General features: G+C 43.3%; 1 protein-coding gene across 1 annotated transcript in view; it reads left to right on the forward strand.

Moving 5' to 3' along the window:
* stx1a (syntaxin 1A (brain)) overlaps positions 1-15,065 on the forward strand; it is a gene marked incomplete at its 5' end in the record, with an annotated part of 50,236 nt that overhangs the window by 22,973 nt on the left and 12,198 nt on the right. Inside the window, 3 exons of the mRNA XM_080006521.1 lie at positions 8,569-8,643; positions 12,363-12,436; positions 12,582-12,690. Coding sequence (XP_079862647.1) covers positions 8,569-8,643; positions 12,363-12,436; positions 12,582-12,690 — 258 coding nt within the window. The remainder of the gene's footprint in view (positions 1-8,568; positions 8,644-12,362; positions 12,437-12,581; positions 12,691-15,065) is intronic.

The raw sequence follows: 15,065 nt of genomic DNA on the forward strand, positions 1-15,065 counted from the left end.
TATGCTGTGTGTGTGTGTGTGTGTGTGTGTGTGTGTGTGTGTGTGTGTGTGTGTGTGTGTGTGTGTGTGTGTGTGTGTGTGTGTGTGTGTGTGTGTGTGTGTGTGTGTGTGTGTCTGTGTGTCTGTGTCTGTGTGCGCGCAGGCAGGGTTAGAGGATTAAAGGTCAGGGTGTGCGACAGAACTTCAAGCCAGCGAGGGTGTCTACTCATTAACCTTGATTTCGACCCAAATACATCAGATTGAAGGGAGCTACGTTTTCAATAGTAATGACACTAAATGGAAAGAGAGACAAGAGAGAGAAACGGTGATATGGAGCGAGAGAGGGAATGCAAGAGGGGAAAGTCTGCCTTCAGATGAGGACGAGGATGAAAGAGAAGGGGCACTCCGAGGGTGGGAGGATGAGCGGTCAGCCAAAAACTTACTCTGGGAATAGTTACTCTCACAGGCTGCAATTAAAACAACCATCGCCTCCCTAGGTTTCCACTGAGAGAGAGAGAGGGCCGAGAATTGAGGCCCTTAATATAGCAACTGAAAGGGGAAAAAAAAAAAAATGAAATTGTTTGCTTTGGTCGGACACATGACATTGACAGAATCAGTTAAAAGTAATTTTTAACCATGTACGTTGTTACTAGTATGTACTGCATATTACATAATACTATATATTATTAGTTATTAATTATTATGGCTAGTTCATATTTAAATAAGACTAGGACTACCGATACTAGTATTATTACATTTTACCATGCAACTATCCCTTTAATGATTAGCCTGATGGAACACCTTTTTATCAATGGCACAATACATGTGTAACTGATAATTCTCCATCCTATGCGCGACATAGTGCTTGCTAGTGTAGGAGATATTGCGGCTACCAAAAGTATCCGGGTCAATATTCATTATGGTCAGATGGCCATTACCCAATCTATCATTCATCATACAGCCTAGTGTATGGCGCCGCTGATTCACTGCCCACACACAGATAAACACACATTCCCTCGCCAACAATGTAAAGTGACCACAGTTGCACACACACTCATAACATCAAGCAAGCGCTCTCTCTGAAACAATTAACTCACATACACACACACACACACACACACAAACACACACACACACATACACACACACAAACTATTCTCCTGTGGAAATTTGCCATGCTTTATTTTGGAGGTGGATACTGTGACAGCGGATAATGCCTAATGCAGGGGCGATGGAAACATCAGGACGAAGCTTTGTTTTCCTGAAGTGTGTGTGTGTGTGTGTGTGTGTGTGTGTGTGTGTGTGTGTGTGTGTGTGTGTGTGTGTGTGTGTGTGTGTGTGTGTGTGTGTGTGTGTGTGTGTGTGTGTGTGTGATGAAGGTGTTTAGAACACAAATGCATGATGCTAAGCTCCATGTGTGGGCTGGAATTACCCCCGTGGAAATCACCAGAATACATCCCAGTCAGCGTAAACGAAGGCTCCCAAGTAGAGGGGAGGGAGATGAGGGGAGGACAGGGCACATGGGGATGAGGAGAGAAGAAGAGGGGGTGGACAGGGTCGTGACGCTAGCCAGGTGGGTGGGTGGCGGGTGGGGAGATGTGATGTATTATAAAACTGGTAAAAACGTGACAAAAACTGTAGTTTATTGTGTGTTTATTGTTAAGTGTGTAGCAATGGAAGCAGTAACGTTGTCATAAAGTAGGGGTGGAGCCAACTCCAAATAAAACACAAGTAGTAGGGTATTATTTCGTACAAATATTCTAAAAAATGATTTGTTTTCAGGAAGAAAAGAAAAAACATTCAGAAAAATTCCTGTTCTTCTGAAAAATGCCACTCAGACCCTAGACATGTCTTTTAGAGTTAAGGGTGCTGTGCAACCGTGCGCTGACATCAGGCACAAGTGCTTCACTTTCCGCCGGCTGCACCGCAGCACAGAGCCAGAAGGAGCGAGCGGACAGGGAGAGGGCAAACGGGTGGAAAACAATCATTCTCCGGAGGTAGAGAGTGAAGGACAGGCACGGATTTAATAACAGTGAGTTTAGGGTTACTGCATTTGGGAAGAGGGGCTCTGTCCCCTCTCAGTCAGCGGAGGGACGAGTCCGTGGGACCGGGAGACAGGGAGGGAAGCGCTGGTCTAAAAAGAATTCTGTTGCCTAGTCTCTCATGATATTAGACACCTCTCGCGCAGGCTTTACGTAATATATCCATAACAGTCATCTATGTGAGAACAGACGCCATAGGGAACTTTTACTTTTAACAGAGCCATAAAGGAAGCTAATGTGGGAATGACTACCGACTGACTTTGCCATAGGTAAAGGCAGTAGGTACCTAAACATTGTTGCAGACCCAGTACACTCCGTCATGGCAACCGTATTCATTGCACCCTGACAAACTGCAAAAAATGTTCAGGAATGGGTTGAGGAACATGACAAAGAGTTCAAGGTGTTAACTTGGCCTCCAAATTACCCAGATCTCAATGCAAGTAAGCATCTGTGGGACAACAAGCCCAATCCATGGGGGCCCCACCGCGCAACTTACAAGACTTAAAGGATCTGCTGCTAACCTCTTGGTGCCAGATACCACAGGACTCCTTCAGAGGTCTTGTGGAGTCCGTGCCTCCAGGGGTCAGAGCTGTTTTGGTGGCACAAGGGGGGCCTACACAATACTAGGCAGGTGGTTTTAATGTTCTGGCTGATCGGTGTATCTACGCCTTGTTCCATCTCCCACACTCTATAACACTGTATTCCTCCTCTCCTGCTTTGAAAAAGTATGAAGCCCGCGAGAGGACCAACCACACACGTCGCCATAGCAACACAGACTTAATGATGGCAACAAGCGTGACCCGAAGATTCCGTCCAAGAATCTCGCAGAGCGGATTGGAGTGTGACTCCCGTGTGAAGTCGCAGTTCGATTGACTTCTCAATATTGCCCTCTAATTTGCTTCAGTCTATCTTTTCCCCGCTGCTTATTCATCAACCTCTCCACTCTTCCTCTTTTCAGACAGGCAATAATGATGCTGAACAGTCATGCAGTGGTGTTTTGTAACCGCAAAGGGAAATGTTATCTATAGATCTTGGAGGCTCATAGGCAAAGCCCAGCCTCATGGTGAGCTATGATTCTGAACTAATGAGATAAAAATCATGTTGATAGGCAAAATTATTGTAGGTTATACTTTTCTTCGCTACAAGTATATCATATCTGTTCATTACGCATTAGCAATAACTGTTGTTATAGTACAAGTGCTGTCCAAGCCCCAACCAATGTAGAATTAAAATACAGTAGATGCCGTTAAGTAACTAATTTATTTGTGTGTACTTTAAAATAAAACATTGCTATTCATTTCCCTTGTCGTTCTGGTTACATTTAAAATTCCTCTTACGTTTCACTATGGAATTCACACTGGATTTTCTCTCAGTCAGTGCCTTAAATATTGCTTGATGCAATATTGAATATATGCTTTATTCAGATTGATTTCCTTTGCCAAGTGACCTAAAATATGTTCCAATGATCATTTGTTTAAGCTATGGAGAGATACTGAAGTGTTAATCCTCTCCTTCTAGTCTTCATTCAGACTATACTATTTGTTTCTTTGAATAGCCTTCCACTTTCTTTATTTGTGACTGTCCTACTGTGCCCATTGAGCCCAACATCAGGCCAATGTTATTTGACATGGAAATATGTCAATTAAGCAGATAATAGGCTTACTGCTCTGCTGATCTGTGTTTAATGGGTTTACTCTCTTCTCTGAGCCTTCGTGTTTAGCGCTATGATACAAAGCTGGACAGGAGTTTTAGCACAGTGACTGCTCAAAAATCAAAATCTGGCTAGATAAGTCTCAGATGGAGAAAAAGGAAATCATTAAGGAATTCAAAATGGAGAATTTGCACTACTCTAGTCCCTCCACCAGATTGTCTAAATTTGTGGATAGCTATAAGTTGGTTGGCTAAAATATAAAGTGCTGAAATTATAGGCCGTGCATTTGCAACACTGATTTCAAAACAGTGGAAAAAGAGGGACGACTGGGTTTTTTTATTTAGCTATGCATGCATTCACAATAAGATGGGTGGTGGGTGTGACCATTCAAACTTATCCTCTGTCCTATGCAAATGTGTGAAAATTGAATAATAGTGAACAGTATAACTATGGAACTGTGAAGCCTATATGTATTACTGTACTTGGCAACCTTGCATGTTATAGGACAACCACGTGAATGATCTAAATCAGTAATAGAAGAACAGGTGACACTGGGTTGGACTTGCATATGTGCTTCATGCCCTATTTCAGAAATACAGTGTAAATTCATCTATCTTTTAAAATACTTATTCAGGTCAGGGTGACAGTGGAAACACAGCAAGCGCAACAGTCCAGAGATCCCCTCTGCCAGCTGCCTCATGGAGCTTCCTCCTGGGGGATCCCTGGGTGTTTCCAGGTCAATCTTGAGATATAATGCCTTGAGCGCATCCCGGACCGCCCCGGGTGCGAGATGTATGGCCAGTAATGGGCCATCAATCTCACAGTCTTTTTTCATTTTATTTGTAGTAAACAGCTGCTTGGCGCCGCCCCTTGTGGTCACCTGCGTGAACGCTCCATGTGATTACGCACATTTTAGCATATGTCCATGAAGAACTCATCGGCAGTGATCTCCTATGACTACGATGCCCTCGTGGGTGCGCCGATGAAGTAAGCACCGGTGTAAACAAGGCGGCATTCGGATCAGAATAAGACGCAACCTAACCGTCCACCTCTGCCCAGCATCCTAGTTGCCAATGTCCAGTTCCTGGAGAACAAGATGGATGACCTTTGTGCGAGAATTACATTCCAAAGGGATATGAGGAACTGTTGCGTCCTCGGCCTGACGGAGACATGGCTGAACCCACTGGTGCTCGGCTGGTACGCCATACGTCCAGCCGAGGCCTTCTCTGTGTTCCGCGTCAACAGGTCGGAACGGTCTGGGAAATCTAAGGGCGGAGGGGTCTGCCTCATGATAAACAACAGCTGGGGTAACTCCAATAACATGAAGACACTCTCCCGCTCATGCTCGCCGAACCTGGAACAGATGACCGTCATCATCACAGCCATTTATATTCCCCGACACAGCACTATCGGAGACAGACGCTTGTGGCAGGGGATGCGGACTACAAGAGCAGCTCCTGTCCATCCACAAATATGGACACCTCCCTAGCCAACAAACTGAACTCCTTTTATGTGCGGTTACAGGGTGGAAACAACACTGCCAGCTTGCAGGTTAATTTGAGTTACACCACACACTCTCAGTGTCATTGCATGACATAAGGAGGGCTCTGATGCGTGTGAACACCAGGAAAGTTGCGGGCCCAGATATTGTAGCATATCTGGGCAGTACTGAAGACCTATGCTAACCAGTTAGCCCCGGTGCTCATTAGGATATTCAACACCTACCTGGCCGAGTCAGTGGTCCCGTCCTGCTTCAAGAGGTCCACCATCATCTCTGTGCTGAAGATCGCCTCTCCAGCCTGCTTGAATGACTACTGTCCAGTGGCCCTCCCCTCGGTGGTCATGAAGTACTTCAAGAGGCTGATTAAGGATTACATCAGCACCTCCCCTCCCCGCACCATTGACCAGCTGCAGTTCACATACTGGCCGAACAGATCCACGGACGTCGTGGTGTCCCATGTACTGCACACCGCACTCACACACCTTGATGGCCGGGAGGGGGGCTATGTGAGATTACTCTTCATCGACTACAGTTCAGCTTTCAATACCATAGTCCCCATCATACTGGCTGCGGGAGCTCTCTGAATAGGCCAAATAACATTCGGAAATAAATACTTATTAGCAGACAGGTTGGTTTAATTAAATCAAGAGTCTAGTAACTTTTAACAACCATCTTTTACGTCTGATGATTTGCTCTGGCTTGTTAACATTTGTAGATTTAGTTTTCCTGTGGCATTAGGATGATTAATTACCTACTCACCTCTTTTGGAGGTGCTTAAAAAGGCACAACAGTAATGTGTCTGTATGCAGGAGACATGGGGAACGTGTCTTATTAATAGACCCCCGCCCTCATTTTATTTTCTGTGCTTACTTACTTCCCCCTTCATCTTATATTTCTCATTATTCCCCTTTCTCCTTCTCCCTCCTCTCTCCCTCCCACAGTGAAAACAGATTGGATGATGGCTTTTCACCAAGACAAAAATAAAAAAATTACCTAAGCTACCATATGAAATGAATTATAGCTGTATAAAGTATAGCTGTCGCTTAGGCCATTTAAAGTAAAGAGATGTTTATGAAAAGAGTATATTGTAAGAGTTATTTCCCCGTTTGAAGGTCAATTTATAAAATGTCACTTAATAAATTGGAAATATTCCAATGCTTGCCTCAGTTCATATTTTAAATGTATCTTTACTGTTACAATTTTTATCTTATGGCGCCATATAATATAATATAAGATAGAGATACTTTATTAATCCCCAAAGGGTAATTCCAGTGCTGCATCAGCAATAACATACATGACAAAACACACATAATTTACAAAAACACATTGTTTCTTAATCAATTACTATTTATATACACACACACACACACACACACATGTTTTGATGCCATTAACAAAATACAACATAACAAATAACTCACATGAACTGTGAATCAAGAATTAATTTAACACGTGATGTAATCTTTTAACTGTTTCACCATATGATACAATCATCATATATTATTTATGTCTTTGTGTAAATTAAGTGATTATAAGTTGTTATTCGGTGACTGTATGACAGACTGTATGTGTGTGAATGTAATGCACGCCACATGTTATGATTCCCTCACCCAAATTCCACTTTAACCCCTGAATGCACCATCCCTTATTGTAATGCTCTATTTCTACAAGCAGGACACTGCGGTTTTTTAAGCATACAGTAACACGGATAATAACTCCTCCTTGGTCTACATGTGTGACGTTTTTTTGGATACAGTGACACTTGCATAAGTGCGTATAAGTAAAACTTTTTTTTTATGTGGGAGGGTTATAAATTTATGTGGATGCAGGGCATGTGCCATATGGGATGTGCATTTATGCTGTTTTTGTTTGTGTGTAGCCTCAGTGACATGTTTAGTTAGTTCCAAGCTGTCCACTAGGTTTTACAATGAATGAATTAGAGCATTTTGTAAATTAGATAGATAGATACTTTATTCAACCGAAAACAGTAGGCACTAATAATAAACAACAGAATAAAAAATGTAAAGAAAACACATCAAGTATGTATAGAGAACTGGACATATAACTGACCTCAAAACGGAAATTCATTCACATTCCGCACATTCACAGGTGATGTGCATGGGGAGAATAGAAAGAAAAAAAGTCAAATTAGTGCAGGTTGTAGCAGCATATGCCCAGAAAGTGAACATGCAGATGCCCTCATCGTGTAAATATAAACATACAGATGGCAACACCATCTGAACAGTTGTCTTTTTCTCCATCTATAGTCCTGAATGCAATCTATTTCCTGTCATGTGGGGATAGCTCATTTCAACGGTTAGGAGGGACATCATTTCCTTGGTTATCCAAGTTCATAATTTCCCAAGTAGCAATTCCTGCTGGTGAGCTCAAAGCCTCCTCAGGTCTCCGGTCATCCTGTCACTGTCCTCGCCGCCCACGTGCGGTGCAGCTGATTTAATTGCTTTCCCCTGTTGGGAGTCCCACTTAGAGTCCTTTCCTGTGTGTCAGTATTGATTCTCTATCTGTGAAACTGGCTGGTACAGGTATAGGTGTCAGATGTGTATGTGGGCAAGTGGAAAAATTAGTGAATGGGAGTATTTGATGTGTGTGCGTGTGCGTGTGCGTGTGTGCGTGCGTGCAGTGTGTATGGGCGCTCTCCTGGTACTCTTTTTGCAGATTGTTGTGAGATTCTTGCTCTACCCAGCAAAGCATAACTCCTGTTTTCCAACGAGGTGATATGGAGCAGCACTAACAGCCCACAGAGACAAAGCACCATTGTGTGCAGAACCCCTGCACACACACACACACACACACACACACACACACACACACACACACACACACACACACACACACACACACTAGAGCTTTCACGGTTATTATATAAATTACCTGATTGCAATTATTTGAGCAGATGGCAATCCTTTTGTGGCATCGTTAGATTCCATAATCATGTTTCCATCCAAATTTAAGGGGAATTTTAACCCACAATTTTAAACAAAAACAAATTGAATAGTGAATTAGTGCCTCTCTATCACTTGGGTTGAAGAAAATTAACATTTTTTTATGTTCCACTGGTCAATGTCAATAAATGGTTCTTCTGCAATGGGTACACATGCATTCTAATTTATCATCAAGTTTAATTTTATGTCACTATTATTGTGGCATAAAATGAGCAAAAAAATGACAATTCAAATGTATATCACAATTATGTTAATGACAATAAGTCGTAAAAATACCGGTCAACTAAAATGTCAAGATCCTGACTGCAGCACACACACCTTCATCATCTTCTTTCCCTTTTTGTTGCAGCTCTTATTTTCTCTCCTCTGTGTATAAAAGAAGCATTTGGATTGTGTTCTCTGACCAAACTGTTTGTCTCGACCCATCCCCAGAGACTAAAGTGGAACTGGAAGATCTCATGGCAGACATTAAGAAGTTAGCCAACAAAGTGCGCTCCAAATTAAAGAGTAAGTCTTCGTCCTCCTGTCTTCTCCGTACACCCGTTCCTTTCATGCTCTGTTCCTGTCCTTCTCTAGGATTATAGCAACCTCAATAACGCTTTAATGAAAGTAATCAGTCTGTGTTGAGGCTCTTTCAGCTGCCTTTCGAGGGCCTTTTTAGCAAAGCTGTTTTGATGAGACCCTTTCTCAACCGTTGCTTCCGTGAGAGAAGGAAGAAAAGAACAAGTTTGAGTTAATAGTTATGTGCCACTCGGCAAGGTAACACACAAACCAATTTCCACTTGTGGATTTGCTACACTAGTGGCGAAGTATTAGTCACTTCTGAGAAAGTAGCTGTGATTCACACATGCAAATGAGCTTCGTCACACACACACACACACATACACGTGTGCGCGCACGCACACACACATTCTGAAAATGGAAAGGTTTTGGTGTATCCTTTGTTATTAACATTTAGGCCCACACACTAAAATGATTTTACAATATTCTACAGTATGCAGAGATGGATATTTTACAAAGAAAACTTATGATTCATGTTGGTGTGTGTGTGTGTGTGTGTGTGTGTGTGTGTGTGTGTGTGTGTGTGTGTGTGTGTGTGTGTGTGTGTGTGTGTGTGTGTGTGTGTGTGTGTGTGTGTGTGTGTGCAGGGTTAGAGTATCTGATAATAAGTGTCTGATAATAAGGTCTGTCCTATATTCTCATTTCTTGTGTGTGTCCCCGCCCGTTCACCACTCATTTCTGGGGACCGGAGTTGAAAACCGAAATATAATTTGAAAAAATATTTCGAATTTTGTTTTGCCAATTTAATTATGACTCCCAAATTGATACTACTTTTGCGTTGTTCATGTTTTTCCCTTTGGATGACATAATATCGATATTTTCATTGCTCTGTTGCTGATTGCTGATGATGTACTAACAAAGATACTTGCTCAATTTGAGTTATTGAATATAAAGTGCATCAGGACTTTGCATTTTGTTTACGGGTAGATCAGCAAGATATGACCCTCTTATATTGGTGGTAAAATATGTCATGTCTGTCAAAATTTCACAAAATGATGATATTGAATTGCAACACTCACAATACTACAAATGTAAAACATAACAAATTGACAGGTAGATATCATAGTAATATTGAATCAGAAGGTCCCTGCCAATTCCCATCCCATCTATATCTTTTCAACCTCGTTTTTAAAAACATTACCTTACCTTCCCTCTTATATCTACTGATGTTATTTGCTGCATATTTCCACATACCGTTCTCTCCAGTTCACTCTTATTTTTTCAGTGCTTGGGTGGTTAATATTAAGGACAGTGCCTGAAAACCTTTAGAGGCACAACCCCCCCCAATCTGTCATCTGTAAAAGCAGTGGACACAGGGGACTCCCCGTCGCAGTTAACTCTGCACTGAGCATGGGTGGCTCTCACGGCGTCCCAGATTGGAAGGGGGAAAGGTAGATAGAGTGGATAAAAAGGTAGATATTTGGCTCATCCATCAGTGTAGAACAAAGCTTCCTTGTCATCGGCAACCACCATCTTCCACACTAACCACAACAAACCACAGCACATTATACACACACACACAAGATAGACCGTCTCATGTGCACCTACACACACGCATAAACACACACACAAACACGCAGACAGGGACACGCACACGATACAAGTGCTATCAGGCAGAACAGACCGCATCAGAGGTTCTATACATGTCATCCCGACTTACATCAGTTGTTGCCAGAGGACACCTTTGTCAATGCGGTGTGTGTGTGTGTGTGTGTGTGTGTGCGTGCGTGCGTGTGTGCGTGCGTGCGTGCGTGCGTGCCTGCGTGCGTGTGTGCCTGCGTGCGTGCGTGCCCGCGTAGTTTGTCATTGGCTGACCTGATCTCTGTCTCAAGGAAACCATCGATAGATCTTTGGTGAATAATAACGCTACATTCTGTTGATTAAATGAGTCCCTTGATGAAAGAAGTTTCTATCAAAATAGAGAACAAAGACCATTGCGATGTCAGTGTTGTTGGATTTCGATCTCAAGGGGCCTACTGTCAGAGGCCCAGATTGATTCGGTGTATAATAAAACTTTTGTTTTCTAAATGAATGCGAAAAACAAGACTCGACACTCACTGCATTTCCTTCCATCTCTTCCCCTTCACACCGCTCCCTGAGGACCAGTTTGCAGGATTCCTAGAGATTTATCTTTTTTTTTTTTGAGTCTTAAGCGGGAATTATGCTGTGAAGATACACGTAAACCTCTCCGCAGACCTACGCAGCGATGGGTGTTATGGCTCCAGAGGAGCCAACACACACACACCTCCCAAATCTCAACAGCGGGTTGCACAGTCTTGCGCGTCAGACAAGTCGATTGGTTGAATTGTCCGACTTCCTGTCTGGAGGTGGGTTCCTAACAAAAAAGAAAATGTGGTGGGTAGAAGTACACCTTTTGGATGTGGTTCTTAAGTGGATTTCTATTTGCATATCAAATTTTTGAGTTCTAAAGTTTCAAATAAATTTCTGGAGGGAAAAAACAACATTTCTTCTATGTTTTCCATACCTTGTGGTTCACTAAATGTGACCCACCCCAGTGGACAGGTAACATTATACACAAAATCTGTAAGTATAAAAGCTGACAGCCACGCGAACATCTCCAAACGACACCCGTGCACATTTGTTTACGTGCACAAGAAGAAGCAGAAGCAGGCTTTAGTAATCTCCCCAGACCAAGTTGGATCCAGTGCTTCCCACGGGCATGAAGCCACGCTCCTTCTCCACTTCCCACAGAAATCACAGCGGTAGCGCAGACAGCCCCGAATCCCAATCTGCTCTTGTGAGCTGGTTAATGTGATTGAGCAGGTGTCCACGTCAATGTACAACAGTGCGCCCTATAAATGGCCCCTCAATTTGGGGTGTCTTTAATTAATGTCATTATGGGTGACAGCGTGGCTTCCTCGCAATGAATTCCAGAGGTGTGGTTGTGACGGAGCAGACAGGGCAGTGCTCATTAAAGACAAAAGCCTCCGGTCTATTCCCAGCAACCGTATTACGAAGGAAGAAAGAGGAGATTCATCCCAGTAACGTATACCCTGATGTGTTAAAAGTAGGAAATCCCATTCCATCTAGCCGTGCCGTTCATTCCATTAAGGTGCTGTGAAATCCCCCCCCTGCCCCCCAATTTTCTTTTATGCTTGAGAGACTTTTTTTTCCACGTTTGATGTGTGATTGGTGGAGATGTCCTTAGGGACAGAGAGGCAGATTTAAACTTTACCTTAGCATAATGTAGCGTAGCAGCACTTTGCCCAAAGGCTTAATGTACTACTTAAGTGCAGCTCTAGGGTTTGTTTTTTTAACTAAATTAGGGCTGGATGATACATAATACGTTATAATATCGATGTCGAAGATCGAATATCGATCATGATATGAGAATATATATTGTCTGGGATTTTGGTAAAATATGGAATATGGTTAAATGTTGTCTTTAGGCTGTATTACAGTAAAGAAATGTAATTTTCTGATCTTCATACACTGCTCTAGCTGTTCTAATCAATGCCTCTACCTGTTTGGTCGTAATACCTACATTATTAATGATTCAATATTAAGGTATTAGTAAGAAAAATACTGTGATGTTTTATTTTTTTTAAATATCTCCCAGGACAACTCTAAATGTCCCATCGCTGGCTTCATTTACTGTATTTGAACCCAATAATTCTACAACTATTTTCCTGTGTCGATTTTAGGCATCCAACAAATAATTGAGCAGGAGGAAGGGCAGAACAAGTCGTCAGCTGACCTGAGGATACGCAAGACGCAGGTAAATTTGATCCGTCACATATGTAAATTAAAGGGATTAAGTTAAGTCTTTATCACCATTATCCAGCCTTTTATTGTGAGTTCTGTCCTGATATTCATTCCCTACATTGCGTACCTTGGGTGTTGTCGTCTTATCTCCTCTCTAGCACTCCACACTGTCCCGTAAGTTCGTAGAGGTGATGTCAGAGTACAACACCACCCAGTCGGACTACAGGGAGCGCTGCAAGGGACGCATCCAGAGACAGCTGGAGATCAGTAAGTATCACCCCCCCAGTATTAGTACACTTTTAAATCTCTGCTGAAAAAAACACATCTTTTCTCCTTGGCTTTCCGAATCCAATTGAGATTCATTCTCTATATGCATAATGTTTGTGTTCTATCATTTGGTTTGTTATCGTCTGTAATGTTTTTGTTTGTTTTTCAGTGTTATTTTAAATTGTACAGCACTTTGGTCAACACTGGTTGTTTTTAAATGTGCTTCATGAATAAATTTACTTGGCTTGGGAGGTTCCACCCTTATCACACAGACTGTTTATCTCATTTGCTTAGGTGCATTAGAGTTTGTTAAATTTAGAGCTGTCAAGTAGCTGTCAACAAGTAATCTTCTTGATTACAATTAATTGCTAATTTTATAATATTAATGTCTTGTTTCATTATTTCAACATTTCTTGTTTTTGAAGAAAATAAGACATTCATGGATTAAACTTATGTTAGGCTACCTTCAACCTACAGGTACAGTACAAGTGGCCCAGATCTGATTACACTATGTTTAACTTAACAAATAGGCTAACTTAGCACTTATGCATTGCAATCAAATGGAAACTTTGATTGGCTGCACAGAAATGCCAAACTAAAGTAATGGTAACTTGTAATTCAGGGTGTGAATGTTTTGAGGAAATGTTATGCTGTAACCCTAGTTAATAAATTAATATTAACTCACTGACAACTGATTGAACAAATAAATCAAAGGGGGCCCTCCCTCACAGGTTTGAATCTGGCCACATGGAACGTGGGGTGAACCCTCATGGATCCGGGGAGCCTGAGTCACACAGGGAACAGCAGCGGCTGGTACCCTTATGCGCACTGAAAAGGAGAGAGGCCAGAGGCAGAGCTGGGTGGGGTGTTGTGTACATATTCTACCCGGATGAGGTGCTTGCTCCAGTTGGCCGGATTGTGGATGATGAGGCAGCGTGGACCCGTCTCCGGCCGCTCAGTCTGACCGTTAGATGGGGGGTGGTACCCGGAGGAGAGACTGATGGTGGAGCCGAGAAGTTAACAGAAGGCCTTCCAGAACTGGAAGATTAACTTGGGAATCCATAAAGACAAAAAACATGGGACAAAGCTGCCTCTGCTGTCTTCTTGGCGGAGGGCAGCCTAGGCAGCGGAATGTAATGAACCATCTTGGTGAATCTGTCCACCACCATTAGAACGGAGGTGTGACCCCATGAGGGAGTCCAAAGAGATGTCAGACCAGGGGCAATGGGGCCCTGGTCCTCATCCTGGCCCTGGTCTCCTGCACCCACTGTCCTGGAGACCAGGAGGCGGGCGTCGGGAGACCTTGTCCCTGGCACACACAGGACAGGCGGCCACGTACAGTATTCCCAACTTCTGTCTCTATGGTCGGCCACCAGAAGCGTTGTTTTAAGACGAAGAGGGTCCGCTGTGACAGGAGAGAAAGGAGGTGTGTGCGCAATGGAGGATCTGGGTATGATGAAAGGCAGGGACAAACAACCGGTTTGGGGGACAGTCTTCAGGTACTTAGATGAACATTCGCCTGTCTGACCCTTTCCTTAATGCCCCACATGACTGCCTCCACCACACAGGAAGATGGTAGGATATTTTGGCTGAATTAGGGTCAAACAGACAAGACAAAGCATCAGGTTTTATTTTTTATTTTCTGAGACCCAGGACGGTAAGACAAGGAGAATTTGAACCGATTAAGAAAAAAGGGCCCATCTGGCTTGTCGGGAGTTGAGCTGTTTGACAGACTGGACGTACTCCAGGTTCTTATGGTCGATCCAAACCAGGAAAGGATGCTCCGCCCCCCTCCAACCAGTAACATCATTCCTGCAGGGCCACCTTAATAACCAACAGTTCCCTGTTACCCACATCGTAGTTTCTCTCGGCGGGTGAGAGCTTTGAGGAGAGGAAGGTGCAGGGATGGATCTTGTAGTCCTCTTGAAACCACTGGGAGAGGACTACGCCGATGCCCACGTCCGAGGCATCGACCTCCACCATAAACTGCTGAAGGGCATCCAGCAGCGTGAACGTGGGTGCCCATGTGTGAAGCTCTCCTTCAACCTCCAAAAAGCCTGTACGGCTTGGGGGTGACCATAGAAACTTGACCTTGGAGGAGGTTGGGGCATCCAGCGGCAACAGTGTTGTAATTCCTGATGAAACGTCTATAAAAGTTGGCAAAGCCCAGGAAATGTCGCAACTGTCTCCTGTTAGAGGGCGTAGGCCACTTGGTGACAGCACTGACCTTCACGGGATCCTTCTCAGGTCCAGCATATCTTGAAGGATGTCATTCACCAGGGACTGAAAAGCAGATGGAGCATCAGTGACACTAAAGACTATTACAAGATAATCGTAATAAGAGGGGAGAGTGGTAACCCGGGCCTTGTTGAAAA

This window comes from Zeus faber (assembly GCF_960531495.2).
Source record: "Zeus faber genome assembly, chromosome: 9".
Classification (NCBI taxonomy): domain Eukaryota; kingdom Metazoa; phylum Chordata; class Actinopteri; order Zeiformes; family Zeidae; genus Zeus; species Zeus faber.